The sequence below is a fragment of the Rhipicephalus sanguineus genome, chromosome 11 (genome assembly GCF_013339695.2).
Source record: "Rhipicephalus sanguineus isolate Rsan-2018 chromosome 11, BIME_Rsan_1.4, whole genome shotgun sequence".
Classification (NCBI taxonomy): Eukaryota; Metazoa; Arthropoda; class Arachnida; order Ixodida; family Ixodidae; genus Rhipicephalus; species Rhipicephalus sanguineus.
This window is the reverse complement of record NC_051186.1, coordinates 6,513,805-6,531,456: the sequence shown is the minus strand read 5'-3', so window position 1 is coordinate 6,531,456 and position 17,652 is coordinate 6,513,805. Positions and strand designations below refer to the sequence as shown.

The 17,652-nt window shown below is 45.7% G+C and overlaps 1 protein-coding gene across 8 annotated transcripts in view; it reads right to left on the bottom strand.

The window, feature by feature from the left end:
* The window catches only part of LOC119374269 (uncharacterized), a 292,758-nt gene extending 275,598 nt beyond the window's left edge, over positions 1 to 17,160 (bottom strand). For 4 of the 8 annotated variants that reach the window (XM_049420340.1, XM_049420341.1, XM_049420339.1 and 1 more), the window contains exons 1-3: positions 16,864 to 17,160; positions 7,696 to 7,823; positions 5,511 to 5,576 (exon numbers count right to left, since the gene is read on the bottom strand). In XM_049420340.1, the coding sequence (XP_049276297.1) occupies positions 5,511 to 5,576; positions 7,696 to 7,823; positions 16,864 to 16,930 (261 nt within the window). In that variant the 5' untranslated portion in view covers positions 16,931 to 17,160. The remainder of the gene's footprint in view (positions 1 to 5,510; positions 5,577 to 7,695; positions 7,824 to 16,863) is intronic. The other 4 variants (XM_049420337.1, XM_049420335.1, XM_049420336.1 and 1 more) reach the window with 1 other exon arrangement.
* Between the last annotated feature and the right edge of the window lie 492 nt (positions 17,161 to 17,652).

The window sequence follows — 17,652 nt, the reverse complement described above, 5'->3', positions numbered from 1 at the left end:
CCTAAAGCAATGGATCGGCCGTATCTGCCTGACTTCGCCACGTGCACTTGGTCCACAACTACGTCACCGATGTCGCGTCACTGCTGGCTCGACGCCTCACCTTCGCTGTTTTGCGATGCGCCAGGCGTCACTTATGTTCCACGTGACGTCGACGCATCAGTTAAAAGGGCACCAGCTGCTCACCTACGCCTTTTGTGGGCACGGCGGACCATCGACGAACATGTGGCTCAAACCATTTTGCTACCTCGTGCAGGTTAGTAACTGCTATAGCACGATTAGGAGTGATTGCCTCGGTTATTTGGTCTTGCCGTGCCCCAAACGCTGTGCTTCTATTGCTTATGATGTATACTGTGTACGCTTATTGCTGTTGTGCGGTGACGTCGAGTCAAATGCCGGCCCCACTAACAGTGGTGGTGCCTCTGTCGAGTCGATGTTGAAGGAGCTGCTGTCTGGCCAGAAAAAGTTGACAGTGGACGTAACTGCACTCAGAGAACAACAGAATAACGTGGAAAAAGTTATCGCTGATTGGGCAGCCAGACTCGTCGAATTGGAAATACGGGCCTCGCGCGTGGATGACCTTGAACGTACTGTAAAATTTCTCAAGGCGAAGTTGACTGATCTGGAGGATAGGAGCAGGCGCTCCAATTTAGTAGTCTTTGGGACTGCTGAGGATGTGGGCGAAGCTGAAACTATTCTTAAAAATAAGCTTTTTGCAGAAGTTTTCTCCGGGAAGCTTGCTGTTCATTGCAAATTTGTCGGTAGAGTTCATCGCCTCGGTAACGCGGCTAGTAGAAGGCCAGTCATCGTTTATTTCGACGATGTCATGAAAAACAGCTCATCTTAAAAAATGCTCATCAGCTAAAGGGTACTCGAATACCAGTTCAGAACGATTATTCGCGCAATACACTAAGGAAACGCCAACTGCTGTGGGATAGCGCTAAAACTGATGGAGAGCAAGGCAAGAAAGTCAGCCTACGTAAGTATAAGCTGCGTATTACAATGAACTTTTCACATAGGATGAAAGCAAGAACTTGAGGGTAAAAATCGACGGTCGTCAAAATAGTTCCAGAAATACTTGACTTTCCTCCGTGGTGGCTTCCCCTGATTCTAAAGAACTTCGAGTTTTAAACATTAACGCCCGCAGTGTCGTTAATAAATCAGAAAGCCTCGAGGCTACTATTTCAAGCAACAATCCACATGTAGTTGTCATAACGGAAACTTGGTTGCACGATAATATTAAAGATACAGTTGTGTTTCCTCCGTCGTATAGGGCATATCGCCGTGACAGAAGTACTAGGGGAGGCGGGGTGGCTGTTTTCTTGAAAAAAAAAAAAAACACTATAACCGCCACTCCATTACCAGAAGCTGATAACTTAGAAACCGTTTCAATAAAGTTTTCTTGCTAGGATAAATCATTGTTACTTTTTGCCGTTTATCCAGCACATGACTCTACCCCCGAATTCTTTCGCGATCATTTTACACACATGGTGCCTTTCGAAAACATAACGTTCTTCTTATAGGTGATCTTAATCTGCCAGATGTCGATTGGGAAAACGGATTTTTTTGCACCGCGAATAATTCACATTTACAATATTTGCATGACATCAACCTATCTCACAATGTGGATCAGGTAGTTAAACAGCCAACGAGCACCTGTGGTATGTCAGCATCCATACTAGAGCTTGTGTTTATAAGTCGTTCACTGGAAATATTTTCTGTATCGATTGATCCCGAAATTTCTGTTCACAACCTACTATACTGTTCTTTTTCTTTGAAGGTACCTAACACCAGCAAATGCAAAACGATCACTGTTAAAGGTTTCTCTTGTGCCAGAGAGGAAAGTGTCTTGGATCATCTGCAACTATGCCTTGATGATTTTCATAACAACAATACTAATGTACTTTGGGATAAGTTGAAACAAATGATTGCTTACTCTCTTGGCAGCTTTATGCCCAACAAAACTAAAAAAAGCATCGAAGACTACTCCTTGGATGACGACAGAAACCTTACACCTCAAAAGAAAAGTAAAGCGCCTAAGGCGACGGCGTGCCTCACGTATGATTATTCACCAAATGCAAGATAAAAATAAACCTTGAAGTACGGCTAACTAAGCGCTGGTATTTCCAGCTCACGTTGAAAAACTTCATTCGCACGGCACCCCAAAACTTTTGGTCCTTTCTAAGCACGAAAACAAACTCAATTGACCAAATCGTCCACGAGGGCCTCATCGTCGTCGACAAGCAGTGCATCGCAGAGCGTTTTAATTATTATTTTCAAAGTGCATTTCCTAGTTCTGATACCATTGTAAAGCCTCATCGCTTGCCATGTGACTCGAACACTGATATTGTTTCAGAACCAGGTGTGGTATCAATGTTACTGAACCTTAAAACTAAATCGTCTCCAGGACCAGACAGTTCACCGAATGCCTTTCTGCGCAGATATGCTGAAGCATTAGCCCCCTTTCTGGTAGTCATTTTTGTTCCTCGTAGTCGTCAGCTATTCTTCCTGCAGACTGGTTAACTGCGCTTGTCGTTACCATTCCGAAAAAGACGACGCAGCACAACTAACCAATTATCGACCCATTTCATTAACATCCACATGCTGTATATTAGTTGAACATATTATTGGTAATGAAATAACAATGTTTCTAAATGATAACAATGTACTTTTACCTCAACAGCATGGTTTTCGCAAGGGGTTATCGACTGTAACACAATTAACGACAATTATTCACTACTTTGCTAGTACACTTGACAAGTCAAGCCAAATAGACGTGATATTTCTGGACTTTAGGAAAGCGTTTGACCTTGTTCCTCACAGTAAACTCATTAAAAAACTGCAGTTAATTAACCTTCCCGCATACATAGGTATCTGGGTAGCAGCTTATCTGTGTAATCGCAAACAGTTTGTGTCAATTGGTAATTGCTTTTCTAATGAACTTTCAGTAACGTCTGGAGTACCCCAGGGTAGTGTTTTGGGACCTTTACTATTCCTAATATATATAAATGACATCGTTACCGAAATTTGTCGCCCTATTCAAATTAGGCTATTCGCAGACGATTGCATATTGTTTAACGAAGTTTGTTCTCTTAATGATCAATTATTGCTTAATTCCAACCTCCAAAACATCTTGTCGTGGTGCGGGCGATGGGGTATGGAATTGAACAAGGAAAAAACGGTCTACATGTCTATAACAAAAAAATTAAGATATTGTTTGCTTATAACGCAGGATCTACACCGCTCACCAAATTAAACCAATATAAATATCTTGGAATCACGATAACCAGTGACCTAAGTTGGAATAACCACATTTCCAACGTATGAAACTCCTCCTTCAAAAAACTTTGCATCCTCAGGCACAAACTAAAGCACACTCCTCATGATACTAGAATGCTAGCCTACACTTCACTCATCCGACCGAAACTACAATATGCATGTATCGTATGGGTCTCTGCACAAAAACTGACATTAATGCTCTAGAGATGATTCAACGTAGAGCAGTTAGGTTCATTTTTTCTAAATATAGAATAACTGACTCTCACACTAGCCTAATGGAAGAACATAATATCCAGACACTTCAGCCTCGAAGGAAAATACACAGGTTAAAATTTCTTTTCCAACCTAAAAACAACTCTTTCTCTCTCAACCCACAGGCTTATGTGACACCGCTTGCAGCACGACGAACACGGCATTGTCACGAATTCTATTTAACACCATATAAGACCAGAACTAACCTTTTCAGATTTTCTTTCTTTCCGCGCACCATAACCGATTGGAATAACCTGCATTTATCACAACTAATAAGCGCAGATTTCATTGAACGTATATCTACTTGATGTTTCGCCACTGGCGTGTTGACCAATCCTTCATTTCTTATTTTTAGCGTTATTATTGTTTTGTATTTCAAGTGTCTTGCGGGGGTATAAGCAAATCTTTATGTGCATGCAATGTGTTCTTACTACTGTTATTTCCTTCTGACGTTGTTGTTGTTGATAATGTTTTTGTAATTCTTCAGTGTACATCTTATTTAGTTGTGACTTTCTTCTTTCGTTGTTTTTTTTCTTTTCTGATTGCTATAACCTCTTGGGTTACTCGAAAGGGGTAGCCCGAATTTTCTTCCAGGGGAAATGGGGGGGCGGGGTTATATATGTGTTTGCTTCGATGTTACACTGAACATCACGCTACTTGAACAAGCGAAGAGCTAGGCCTCGATCCAGGACTGCCGTAGGCGGCGACGTGTCGTTTTGCTAGCCACCTTCTAGTCACGTGATATGGCAAATCGTGCATGCAAGCTCCAAGCAGTTTACTAAAATGATCAAGATATTGGAGCCGAGACGTGTCCGTAGATGAATTTCATAGCTGCAACCGTTTGTTCAGGCATTCCAGGATGGAGTGAGACTTGCTGTTCTACTACGGTTCCACTAGAATTTAGGAAGGCGTATCCCAGTGGGTCTACTAACAGGACTGTCCTGTCTGAATGAGCACACCAAGATTGTGACAGCTCTTTGACCCGGAAGAAGGAAGCACTTGGCTTGGTCTCTTGGTTTTTCGTACGTCTCTCGTATACGTTGTGTCATGACATCCATTCATAATTATGTCACTGAATGTATGTACAATACTCAGCAGAGTGTTTTAGAATTACAGAACAGAGACACTTGTTGACCATGCTGCGATGGATAGGCTGCTCGCGATTTCGGAGGAGCCGCGCAGTTTGAGAGTTCAATGAAACGCAGGTGGCTCAAGGTATCGGGTGGCATGAGTAGGGAACTTAAATATATGCAAGCCGTGGGTCACACTGCGTCTTGGCCCACTCTGAGTCCGCGTCGTCCTTTAGTAGAGAGTCGTCCTTTAGTAGAAGGACGCCTTTAGTAGAGAGTTTAAGAATTGGGGACTCGAGATCTCAACTCGCGAGCCGCCAGGGCGTATGCGCAGAACCCGAGCCACTCTTGGGCCTTTGCGCTCGCCTTGTTCCAAGACCCGAAAATCGAAAAATAGCGTGGGCCCCCAAGGCGTCTAGGGTCGCCAGCGAGACGACCACTGGCGCAGCGCGGGCCATGACGCAGTACATCCCGCCTCTCGCATCATCCTAATTTCACCACGAGTAGCACCCCGTATTTTGACCCAACTCTCAAACTCTGCTACTCCCCCGAACAGAAGAACCCAACGCAGCTTGGGGATCCAGTGTCCTGGGTCCCCAATTCTAAAACTTGCTAGAACCCACGCTAGTTTTCACTTTTCGTGTCGCATAGCCTAAGCCAAGACTGGTTTGGGCTCTACGACTGCGCACATGATGATCGCAAGTTTCTTTGGTCTCCAAGCTGCTCGGATCCCCAATTCTAAATGTTTTTATTGAGGCTACCTCTGAGAACAACGTGGGGTGGAAGCGCCTATTAGTGGCTAAAAAATTTCAAATATGACTTCAGCACTTGACAGTGAATCTGCCTTTTAACTGATAGCAGGGTAGCACGAAACAGCAAAGAACAAGCTTGAGAGGGGCGTCACAAACTTACTCTGTAAGGGCCTTTCCAGATGAAGACGAAACGTCCCCTACCAAGGAGGGAGAGGCGCCTGGATAGCTGCGAGTACAAAAATATTAATTCCTTGAACTGAAGGCGGTCAATAGTAGCACGTCTTGCAGCACACATAAGTACTTCCGACGCATTGAAATTTCGGAGTTTCTATGCATAGCCTTTACTTTTATCTCCTAATATGATTGGAAGACCTATAGGAAGCACTAAGGCGAAGGTGGCATTTTTCGAAGGGAGCACTCTATATTTGGATGTGTCATGGCCGATTATCCTTCAGATACTGGATTTACGACGCATATGCACCTTTTATACATGTTTTCTTCCTTATCCAAAGAAACAAGTGTGCGTTTGCACATCGAAGAGCTTTTATATTCCTCCAGAGGTAGAATAATTCGTGAGGCCTGTGCAAAATAACTCACAGAGCGTGTTAGCTATGTAATACGAACCCTTGAAGTAGATCTCGCTTACTAACAATATGTAGACCTTTCAAACCTAAACTTCATGTCTTAAAGGGCAGAACGAAAGCATCAATTCTGTGTGTGAAACCAGCGCCGGTCTAGGAATGGTAAGGCGAGAGCACAACGATCGAGGCTCTATACGTGAATGTTTATTGCATGTCATGGCGCACCGATGCAACGTTTAAATTCCCAGAATTGGTCGAACCAAAAGGCTGTAGATGGCCACAAACACCACCTCAAATTGATTTAATGGTCCCGCGAACACTGTGGCTCCCATGTTTAGAAGCGGTGATATTGTTTAACAGCGTGATGCGAGTGCCCACAATGTGCCAACAATATCACGTTACTTTTTGCAGCAATGTGTGGCAATTCAAGCTAGTTTTAAGAAAGAAAGGAAAACCAATACAGCTATAAGAAGTGAAAGAAAAAAATTTAAAAAATTCCACAGCATAACCACGGGGTGAATGATGATGAGTGGGGAGAAGCTCTCGTACGGCAGGATCTTGGCGGCGTCGTCGCGCAGCTTCACGCCCAGTACATCATCAACGACGTGAGATCGGGCCGGTTTATACTAAAGGGTCGATGAGAGTCATGGCGACTTGCAGCTCACTTTAATTTTACATGTACGCTGTGAATTTTTATTGTTTAATCACGCACAGGAGAAATCTCACCAGGCACTACCTTGGAGGTAAACAGTGGCTGCTAATGGGGAATGAGAGACAGAAGAAGTCGGCTTTTCGCTAACACTTACACTTCTACTTCTACTAACGTTTCCTACTGGAACGTGCCAATGGCTGCTAATGGGGAATGAGAGACAGAAGAAGTCGGCTTTTAGATAACGCGCACGCTGCGAATTTTTTATTGTTCAACAATGTACAGGAGAAATCTCCGACCGGCACCACCTTGGAGGTCAAGATCTGGTACTAGCGTTAAGACTGGTTACGCACTACCACGGGGACGAACGGGTGCCGTTTTAAGGAGCTTCGACCCTAAAAGCCACGATCTACAGCTGTGATTCGAAACCGGGTCTTTTGAGCGGGAAGCGGGTATTCTACCACTGCCCCACTTTGGTGGAGCTGGGCGCAACCCTTAAACGACGACACACTGCAGGCTACCGATCGCAGTGCCACAAGCGGCTTGACCCTGTTTGGGCTTCACTTTTTGAAGCTCGTTCCGAGCCGTCACCTATCATAGTACACTCTACTTAGGCACTGCGGTTCCAGTTGCGCCGGTGAATAAGGTCGAAATTCATGGCTCCACAAAAGTCAACAGTGCTCGCTTTTTGGAAATAGAATGTGGGGTGGGTTATTTGCAGGAATGACTTCAAGAGTCCCATTTTATGCTGCCGAGTATCTCTACTAATTGAAGAAGTGAAGTTTCTCACTATAATAATTAACATTGTAAGTAATACCTGCAATGATATTACATTTCGTGCCGCCATAAAAAGTAATTGTAAGCCTGGCGAGGAGATATGCCATTCTCCTAACTTTTCCGAATTTTGTGACGCAATTCTTGATGTATCCGTATATGAATGACGCCATAAGCCCTTACGATATGCTTGTGGCGACCACTGCGCGCTCTTACAAATAGCCTGCAAGCTAATGTGAATATGGAAGTACGCAAATGACTAATTCCATTTCCGACAATTCAGTATTCAGTATATCATTGCACAATACATCCGCGACATTATACGTGCACACACAACTTACTGAGTAAAACAATTCTTCGTAATACTCATGTGTAGTCCTTTGTGTTGAAGGGGGATGAGGGTGATAATTTGTGTCCAAGAGAAGGCCTATCTCAATATGCCATTGCACGTGATCGCATAGCGCTGAGCCTAAAAATGAAAGGAAGAATCAGCAACTCAGTGGTAGGGCAACATTACTAACTACCAGCCAGCAATAACATTGGCGTGAAAAGTCTTTCACGCGTTGTGACAATTCTCTATAGAAATAAGCACGCCATACTCCACTCGCTTTGGTAAAAACAGCGGACAGCGGCTGAACCACTTTAGTCGACAGATTGATTTAAGCACATTCAGTAATGCACAAAACAAGTGTATTCTGCTGGGTCTCAATGATGTCTAGAGGGGGAGGTGTTAACATCGGACCGCCGGGGAGGCAACATTTTTTCAGGGCGATGTGGCGGCGCTGCTGTCTGTTCTGAGATGTCGTCCGCCCGCTGGCTTAACTCAGCCGCGGGTATTTGGTACGGACGCGAGACGCTTTTTCAGTCCGTGGCTCCATACGATGCACACTACCCATGGAACAAAATAATTTTCGATATTAGAGAATATGTCAATGCAACCGTTCTTTAACATGCACCTAGCGTATCACAAACAAACAAGCACGCAAGCAAATATACAAACTAACAAACAAGCAAACAAACATGCTTGGTTCCTCCATTATAAGAATTCGTATGACACGAAAGTGAACCATGTCTTCACAAGTAGCGTGCTAAGGTACATAGATGTCTGTGAGCTTGCACAATGTCTACTTGCGTTGGAAGCTGTAGCACCGTTTCACGTGAATGGACACACGTTGACATGTAGTGGCACGTCCCCATCCAGACGACTAACGTCCATGATCGTGATCAACGTCCGCGGTCACGATTTAGCCATTCAGATAGCTGAAATAGTTAGCATACACCTGGTCCACCGTGCCCTGGACATAGAATATGACGCATCCCGTGCTAAGATGGCATCAACCAAAAATTATTAAACGCTGGTACTCAATAAGCACTAATTCAAAGCGTCTTTATTTCAGAGAAACGCCGATGCTTGCGCTTTCTACCACGTGAGTAACGTACGCCTGTGTTGATGCATATATCACACATCGGTTCAGGAAGCCGAGAGGCAGAGTTCGTAGCTTGAGCCGTGAACGCTGGATGGCATTCCGCTTCCGGCTGGGGTGTCTCTCGCTGCACCAAAGCTCTCACTGAACCACACTCACCCGTCGAAGTCGTCCTTTCTGTGGCGCTTATTGACGCAGGATTAGCTATCGCGCTCCAAGCAGCAGGCGGTATAGAGACGCCGTTGGTGCATGTGGAAGTGCACTACTCTTGAGACTAGGAGCCACGCTTACACGACACGAAAGGCAAAGCGCGTAGTGCGTCGTCACCGAACTGAATCATCGCGTGCGGTGCATCGCACCGTCCGTACAGTTTGCTGCAATTATAGAGTTTGAGAATTGGAGCCCCAAAGAGCTTGGGGACCCAGGAAGTTCGCGAGTCGCCAGGGCGCATGCGCAGAACCCAAATCAATCTTGGGCTCTTGCACTGGTATTGACTCAAGACCCCCCCAAAAAAAAAATCACAGCATATCCACGGAGTGAATGATGATGAGGGGGCGAAGCTGCGGAGGTTCATCGGTAAACCGTGAATCTTCCGTGAATTCTGCCCAGTACATCATCACCGACGTGAGATCGGGCGCGTTTATACTAAAGGTTAGATGAGTTATGACGACTTGCAGCTCACTTTAATTTTACATGTACGCTGTGAATTTTCACTGTTTAGAAAACCATTGCTTTCGAAAAATCTGGCGTCTTTTGTTAAGCAGCTGGCGTCTTTTCGTTTTGCTTTAGAAACATCTGGCGTTCTTTCGTTTTGCTTTTACAAAACATCTGGCGTCTTTCGTTGGTTTATTTCATCAATCAACGGCGTTTTGAACAAAATTTTTATTGTTTAATCACGGACAGGAGAAATCTCACCAGGCACTACTTTGGAGGTAAACAATGGCTGCTAATGGGAATGAGAGACAGAAGAAGTCGGCTTTTAGCTAACACTTACACTTCTACTTCTACTAACGTTTCCTACTGGAACATGCCAATGGCTGCTAATGGGGAATGAGAGACAGAAGAATTCGGCTTTTAGTTAACGCGCACGCTGCGAATTTTTTATTGTTCAACAACGCACAGGAAAAATCTCCCACCGGTACCACCTTGGAGGCCAAAGCGTAAGACTTGTTACGGACTACGACTACTACTACTGCTACTACTACGACGACGACGACTACGAGGGACGAATGGGTGCCGCCTTAAGGAGCTTCGCCCCTAATAGAAAACTAGCGTAGCTCCTCAAAGTGTCTGGGTCACCAGCGATACGACTAGGGTACCTTGATGCGCGTTTTGTTGCGCGCACACATCGAGGCACACTAGATACGACGCAGACGCAGCGCGCGCCCCGACGCAGTATGACCCGCATCTCGCATGATTTTAATTTCGCCACGTGTGGCGCCCCGTGCGTTTGACCCAACGCAGGTTGCGTTTGACGCAATTCTCAAGCTCGGCGGCTACTCAACGCAGCTTGGGGACCCAGTGTCTTGGGCACCCAATTCTCATACTCTCTAATACCATGAAACCCTCCGTTGCGCTGAAGCTACCAAAGCGCTCCGTCACGGCGCTCGTTCATGTCACGAGGCAGTACCTGACTTCAGCGCTCCAAGACATCGCTCCCGCCAACCAAGATCACTGTGAGAGGGAGAAGGTGCGACATATAGGCACGTTTGTGAAGCCTCATGTATGTGCGTCGGTACCACAGTGAGTAGAGCGCCCGGCAGCTGTCGTCCCGGACCGAGAGGTCGTGTGTTCGAATCCCAGGTCATCAAAATCAACCACACTTTTACAGCGGGGCTGTTAAGGTTTACGTTATGCCGTGTGGTGTCAGCAAAAAACTATAATCATTGCCAGCTTGCCGCTACCGAATTAAGCCAAGTTAAGCGTAGATAACCCTGGTTGAGCCAAGGTTGGTATAGTCAAATCTAATTAAGCATAGATAAGCATGGTATTGCGTACTTAGGCCGAACGTAATTAGGTCTAACTAAGCCAGACCTAAATGAGCTCTATTATTCTAAGCAATCGAAGTCGAATTCCCAATGAGGCGAGTGAAGCCAAGCTCGGGAAAATACTAATTGCTACTGACCGAGCCAGACCAAATTAAAGCGATTTATCGCAGTTAAGACTAATTAGTGTTATCTAATCCTATTCCAAATAAGGACAACTTGTGTGTGATCGAACAAAGCTCACCCGAGGTAATTCAGTTTCATGCAGCCTAATGATGCTGAATAATTCTAAAATGCGTATTTCAGATTAAACCAGGCAGTGACTAGCTAAACCTCCAGCGCCGCTGTGATTAAGTCCCTGCGCCTACAGCGCAAGCTCTTTACCCTTAATATTGCGATAGCAATTATATGGACACTATCGACGCGTTCTTGCCGTCGCCGTCATGTTCGGTATGAAGTCCAAATCGATAGCATTCACCCACCATTTGTATGTTCTACTTGCGGGTGAAAGCGCGCGAATGGCGGCGACGAACGCGGTTGAAGCAGAGATCAAATGAGCTGGCAATTTACATCGCACGCGCATGCGATAACATCGCCGCGCGCGCGAGGCCTGCCGTCTATCAGTCCTCAAACAGAGAGCAAACGCCCCGCCCGTCTTTCCTCGGGCGAAGGTGCATGGTCGCTTTAGGAAGGAAGGGGGGGGGGGGTAGCTGCGTCGGTCGAGCAGCAAGTGTGAGTTTCGACCATAACGGCGCTGTCCCGAGCGCGCTGTCTCAGCAGATATCACAAAACGTATGCCCTTTTATGCCCTTCTACGCACTGTGTTCTCATCGCTTCGCGTTTAGGAAGCATACTGCGCGAACACCGCTTCTCTTCCTGAAGTGTCCGCATTCACATCTATCTATCTATCTATCTATCTATCTATCTATCTATCTATCTATCTATCTATCTATCTATCTATCTATCTATCTATCTATCTATCTATCTATCTATCTATCTATCTATCTATCTATCTATCTATCTATCTATCTATCTATCTATCTATCTATCTATCTATCTATCTATCTATCTATCTATCTATCTATCTATCTATCTATCTATCTATCTATCTATCTATCTATCTATCTATCTATCTATCTATCTATCTATCTATCTATCTATCTATCTATCTATCTATCTGTCTATCCGCCTACGTCTGGGCACTCTCGTGGTTGGCTCCTTAACTTGATATCGACCAGAACTAGCAAAGGAGGGTATGAGAGTATGACGAACATGACTGTCTGGTCATCACATGAATAACGTGGAAATCGTGATGTGTACGTCATGAAACCCTTTCTTCCTGTCACATGTGGCACGCAGCACTTTACGGTGGGCTATGGCATGCAGGTTTGCGCCACCGTTGATTGACGGTTTATATGTATTTATTTATTTATTTGATTTGTATACATAGATACACAAGGACAAGGCGAAAAGAGGGAGAGAGCATGCTAGCATCTGCCACCAGGAGGGGCACAATGCCTGCCTACTCTTTCGGGACGAGGGAAGAGACAGAGGAAAGGAAGTTAGGAGGAGAAAAAGAGGACAAGAGATAGGAAAGTAAAGGAAAAAGATTGACGAAGACTTGGCCAAAAATAGGTAAACGCACACACAAAAAAAGGAACGCTTATAAACGGGTGGTCGGATCTGTTTGGTCCACAAAGGTCAGCAGAGCTCAATGGCTCTGGTCGCGTCGAGATACACAACCTCTCGGACAGAGGTAATCCTCAATGGTCGCGCATTTATATCCGAGGAAAATATATTCCTTAATCAGCAAAGCCCGCTGCGTAACAAACGCGGAACAGTTTTACACAGGAGACACAAGCTGCACACAACGGACTATTCACACGTACTTGATGGTATAAGCGTTCGCGCACCAATACTGAGCCGACTCTTAGTTTATGATAGCAGCGCTCTGGAACGACAAGGCAAGCCACGACCACCAACGCGGGGACGGAACGATCCGTTCGCGACACGCTGGTCTGGGTGCTGCTTTAAGAGGTGGCGGCGTATAAGCAGACGAGCGTTGTCCATCATAGACGAAATTTCCGGGCAGTCACAGTCATAATGATTACAAGATGAAGCGAGGCGATCAGCCTCTTCATTTTCAGCAATGCCCACGTGCGAAGGCATCCAGTGGGGCGCTAGGGATACCCCACAGTGAGAGAATTTTGTCAGCAGATTCTATGATACTGCATAGAATAGGTCTGTCGGCCTCTTTTCTAGTGAACCTACTAAGAGCACCACGAGAGTCCGTAAGGATGACGACTTTGGATGTAGGCAATCCTTCTTGCACGTACTTAAGGGCGACATCATTCGCTGCTGGTTCCACAGTCACTGATGATGATGGGTGAGGTATTTTAAACACTTGTCTTATGTCTGTCGAAGGACAAAAGAAAGCTGCAGAAGCACCGAGGCCGTCGCTGCGTACAGATGCGTCCGTAAATACTTTAACGTAATCTCCAAATTATTCAAATAAGTGCAACTGGGCTAATGGAATACCCAGGAATGGCGACGAGAACAGGCATTAGTAATTTAAAAGGGAGCGCGTCAAGAAAACGTGGTATCATGCGCGTTGACCCGAAGAATGCAAAGAATAAAAAAACCGCATTTCCCCGAAGGGGAGAATGAGGAAGTGCGAAGCACGGGGTGATGCTATGAGGGGGCGCGCGCGACTAAACTGCAGAGCCGAGCGAAGGAGACGGCAGCGAGAGAGCACGCGCCAGCCGACCCACGGAGGTCTGGCCGTTTTTAAGTGCAAAGCACTTTTACTGATGATGATGATCTGTCTTCCGAACTCGTTCCAAAGAACCCGCAACGCGTTCAACTTGTTGGCGGCGTTGCGCGCGCCCGAGATGGGGCTCAGGTTGTTGTCGAACCACAGACGATCGCACACCGCGCAGCTATATCCGAAGCTGCGGTCCAGGAAGTCTCGCTTGAAGCGCGCGTCCGGCCGATCGAATTCGAGGGCCCGCGCTCGCTCACGCATCGCGCGTCCCCGCGCCAGATCGGCTTCGGGGTGCTCGGCTCGCTTCGCACGCTTTCGTTCGGCGTCTCGCCGCCGGCCTTCATCACCACAGGCAATGCGCGGGGCGCGCGCAGCCACGGAGCGGAGGGCGGAGCGCGCGCAGTCACGTGGGGCGTGACGTCGCTGCGCCGTTGCTACAGACGCTCCTCTCCGCTGCTCGCGCCGTTGCTATGGGACGGCGGATTCAGGGTCGCTTATAAAGTGCATTCGCACTTAAAATGAGGATCCCAGCAGGAATCGAGCCCGGGAACTATGCGTGGCAATCAAGCGCTCTAGCACAGAGCCGCGTCCGGTCTTGAAACTCCTTTGGAAAAAGACCTTATGCGCAAGAATCATGTCGGTGCAACGTCAATTGTGGTTGCACTGCTGGTTATCTAATTTTATAACAATGTAATAAACATTACTTGTGTACTCCTTCGATAGAGACTTCATGTCGGCTTAACGTCAATTTTGGTTCCAGTGTAGGTTCCACTTTTACAACAGTCGAAAAAACATTAGATATGTACTCCTATGACTCAGCAAGTTATAATAAACGTTTTTAATATAGCAGTTACTTCAGTATTCAAGGAGCTACTTCATCCCCAGTCTCTAAATAAAGCGCAGACACAGCGAAATAAACTTAGAAGAAACAGGACAAGCGCTGACTCTCAACTAAATACTATTAACAGAAGAAACGGAACATACATAGGCCCGAAACACGCGACAAGGGAAATATCAAAAACGTGCAGAAAGCAAATTCTAGCGACAAATGCTAACATAATGTCATTTCTTGTGATGATAGGGCAACTGAAGGCTGGCTTATGCATTGCTCATCTTAGCACAAGTGTGCTGCCTCTATCACGAACGTCGTGTTCCAAAATCTTTATGACTGTACAAAATTGTTTTCCCAAAATTAGCGAGCACTTGCATTAGGCGCAATGGGTAGGCATATATGCATACTTGTTATTTATTCAGACAAAAGATGGTCTGTACGCCTGACATTGACGCAGCGGCCCGTTTGCCCTATTTATACGCGGCCACGAGAGAGTGGAAAGGAGTACGCAACGTTCATATTGCAATTCACATATTGGTTTGCATGTTTCACCTTACGCTCTGATTTGCAATGCGTGCCCTTTCCGCTTACGTGCCTCTCAATAGCCGGGCAAGTAGAACACAATTCACCCGGAGCGTAAAAGGACAACTTACACACTATACCGACCCGTCGCATTTTTTGAGCCCATGCGAAAACTAATGGACATAAGGCATAACCACAAGGCTCTTTCCTTCCTATAATTCTTTTTCTTATCGGAAGCCTTTCACCCATCTGACCAGCTATTTTACAACCTGGAAACATTATATACTGGTACGCCGCTTCTTGAAGTCTGGTTACCTGACGAGAGTTTAGCTGTGTGTGGACAACACATCACTAAAGCTGACCTCAGACTGGGCATGCCTATCACGCGTTTGTCTTGGTTGGAATGGTCGGAGCTGCAGTCTAACTGATGTTTGGAAGAGCGGGAGAAATATTGACAGCAAACATGATCTTTCAGAAACCGTAGCCTCAATTCGAGGCATTCAAGTTCACTATTGGCTATCTCAAGCCTGAACTTCACACCCTAGCCAACTTCCTTAAGAATCTTCAGCACATCCGCTACTTTGCTTGGGCTGTCTCCTCTGCCAACGAATACAATAAAGTCGTGCGCATAACGAAACAACTTGATGACTATGCGCATGCATCCAAGCTCCAAAGCCTTATCCATTACAGCCAGAAAAATGTTGCTCGGGAAGGGCACCACGTTTGACCCGATGGAAATTCCGGGGCCTTGAATACACACATTGTTCTTCCATCCCACCACTCTTGACTGAAGGTAGCAAGACAACTCTAGACAGCTTTCTACGTTAAGGCCGCAATTCTTTACAAAGAAGAACTCATAATTTTCTTCAACAATACAGGACTTAAACACTGCGCAACAGCTCACTATGTGGCAGGGAGTAAAACAGGTCTACGATACCCGCACTAAAGCCTGCGCAGCCCCTAGGATCATGCAAGGCAGAAAGTTGCCGACACTGTCCGAATTGGGTGCAAGCAAGGGGACCTCAACTTTGAGCGAAGCAAAGTGGTGTTGTAAAAACCGTGACTTCGCGTTGCCACGTATGTCATTCTGGTGCTACCACTCTGAAAGGTACTTAAGCCTTGTGGGTCTTTACCGTGAAGAAGATCTGTAACTGCAACTCCTTAGACTTTTAACACTCTTAGAAAACTTATACATAATAAGGTTATCCAGTAAGGCTGCCGCTTTTTCCATCACCTTTACGGCGCTAATGTTCATTTCCTCGAAGTGTTTTTCAATTGCCAAACTCGCTTTTTCACGAAACATTCCTCGTGGCACCGCAACAAAAGAGCCTTGTTTGTCCGAAACGGCCACTCGCAAGTGCTTCCTAACAAGGAAATCGACATCGGCGGTGCTTTTTACCCCGGAAGGTTTTTTGCCCTTGTTACTGACCCAGCGCATACACCTGCGCACTCTGCAACGCACCTTGTTTGATCACCATCGGCTATCTTTCTTGCAACAGGTCTTGCCAGTCCAACTTTTTCTGCCGGCACCAAAATAGGCTCGAAGCAATGCTTGTGTCCGAGCGGTAGCAGCTTCCTGTGTTTATCCAGTAGCATTGCGGCACAAAAAGTCGGACTCGCGAGATTGGAATGACCTTACCGCCGACATCGCCAGGTCATCTCAATTTGCGCAATTTAAAACTGAAGTAAAAAGCCATATTGTATCCTTCGAAATATGATGTACTGCTGTTTTTCTATTTTTTTGTTATTGTAGGTGCTGCTTTTGCTTTTTTTGCTTTCTTTTTATCTATCATGTTTTCTTGCCCAGCCCTCATGCAATTTCCCTCGGGAGATTTGAGGTACTAATAAACGAATAAACGGAATCAAGGGACCAAGAGAGGCAGCTGATGGTGATCAACGAGGTGCGTTGTGATTCGAGAGTAGCCAGGGCAAAACAAAAATGTTACACTCCGTAACAATGATTCTGGTGATATGGTACTCACCTACATATGAAGCGAATAGCAATGCCAGGAAAGCAGCTTGAAAATCTGAGAAAGCTGCTCTATTCATAGGAACTGCGTCTAACCGGAACTAATGCAGGGTAACGTATGCATGCAGTATCTGAAGTTCTTTTTACCCGATTTACTCGGAATGTGCTGTTAGAAGGAATCGCAAAGCCAACGGTTCTATGCTCATCTGTTCGCTAGTTGGGTACTGCACAGTTTTCGCAAAAACAATATCACTGAAGGCAGTGCGAGTTCTCGCTCGGCTACTTGGGAACGAGCATATTTCATCATTCTCTGACCATACCATGCTCCTATTGTAACATTCGTATTCTTGCCTAATGCAATGCGTTGATAATGGGTATTGTAAAATATGTTCCACAAAAAAAAAAAAAAAAAACGCCAGGCCTGTGCGGAAAGCGCAGCACAGTCACAGCGAAAGCTGGAAGAGCGGAATTTCTAGAGCCCGTAATAAACTCTCTTGTGGCGACTAATACAAGTACATTAGCAACGTACCAACTACGCCACAAGTCATAATAATTGGGAAGTTGGGAAGCACCCACCACGATATTATTCGTTTTTTTTCGGAGAAGCGAGGTACCATCTGTGAGGCATTATGTGCACTTTGTTATTGCGGTGGTTGATGGCGATGAAGAATTATGGCTGAGCCCTTTATAATGGGTTGGAAGCTTTAAACGACCCACTAGTTACGTAATTCATATTGTGTGACGCCCTCTCGTTATTTAACTGTCCCACCACGCTTTATAACATACGTTAACCGGAGAAACG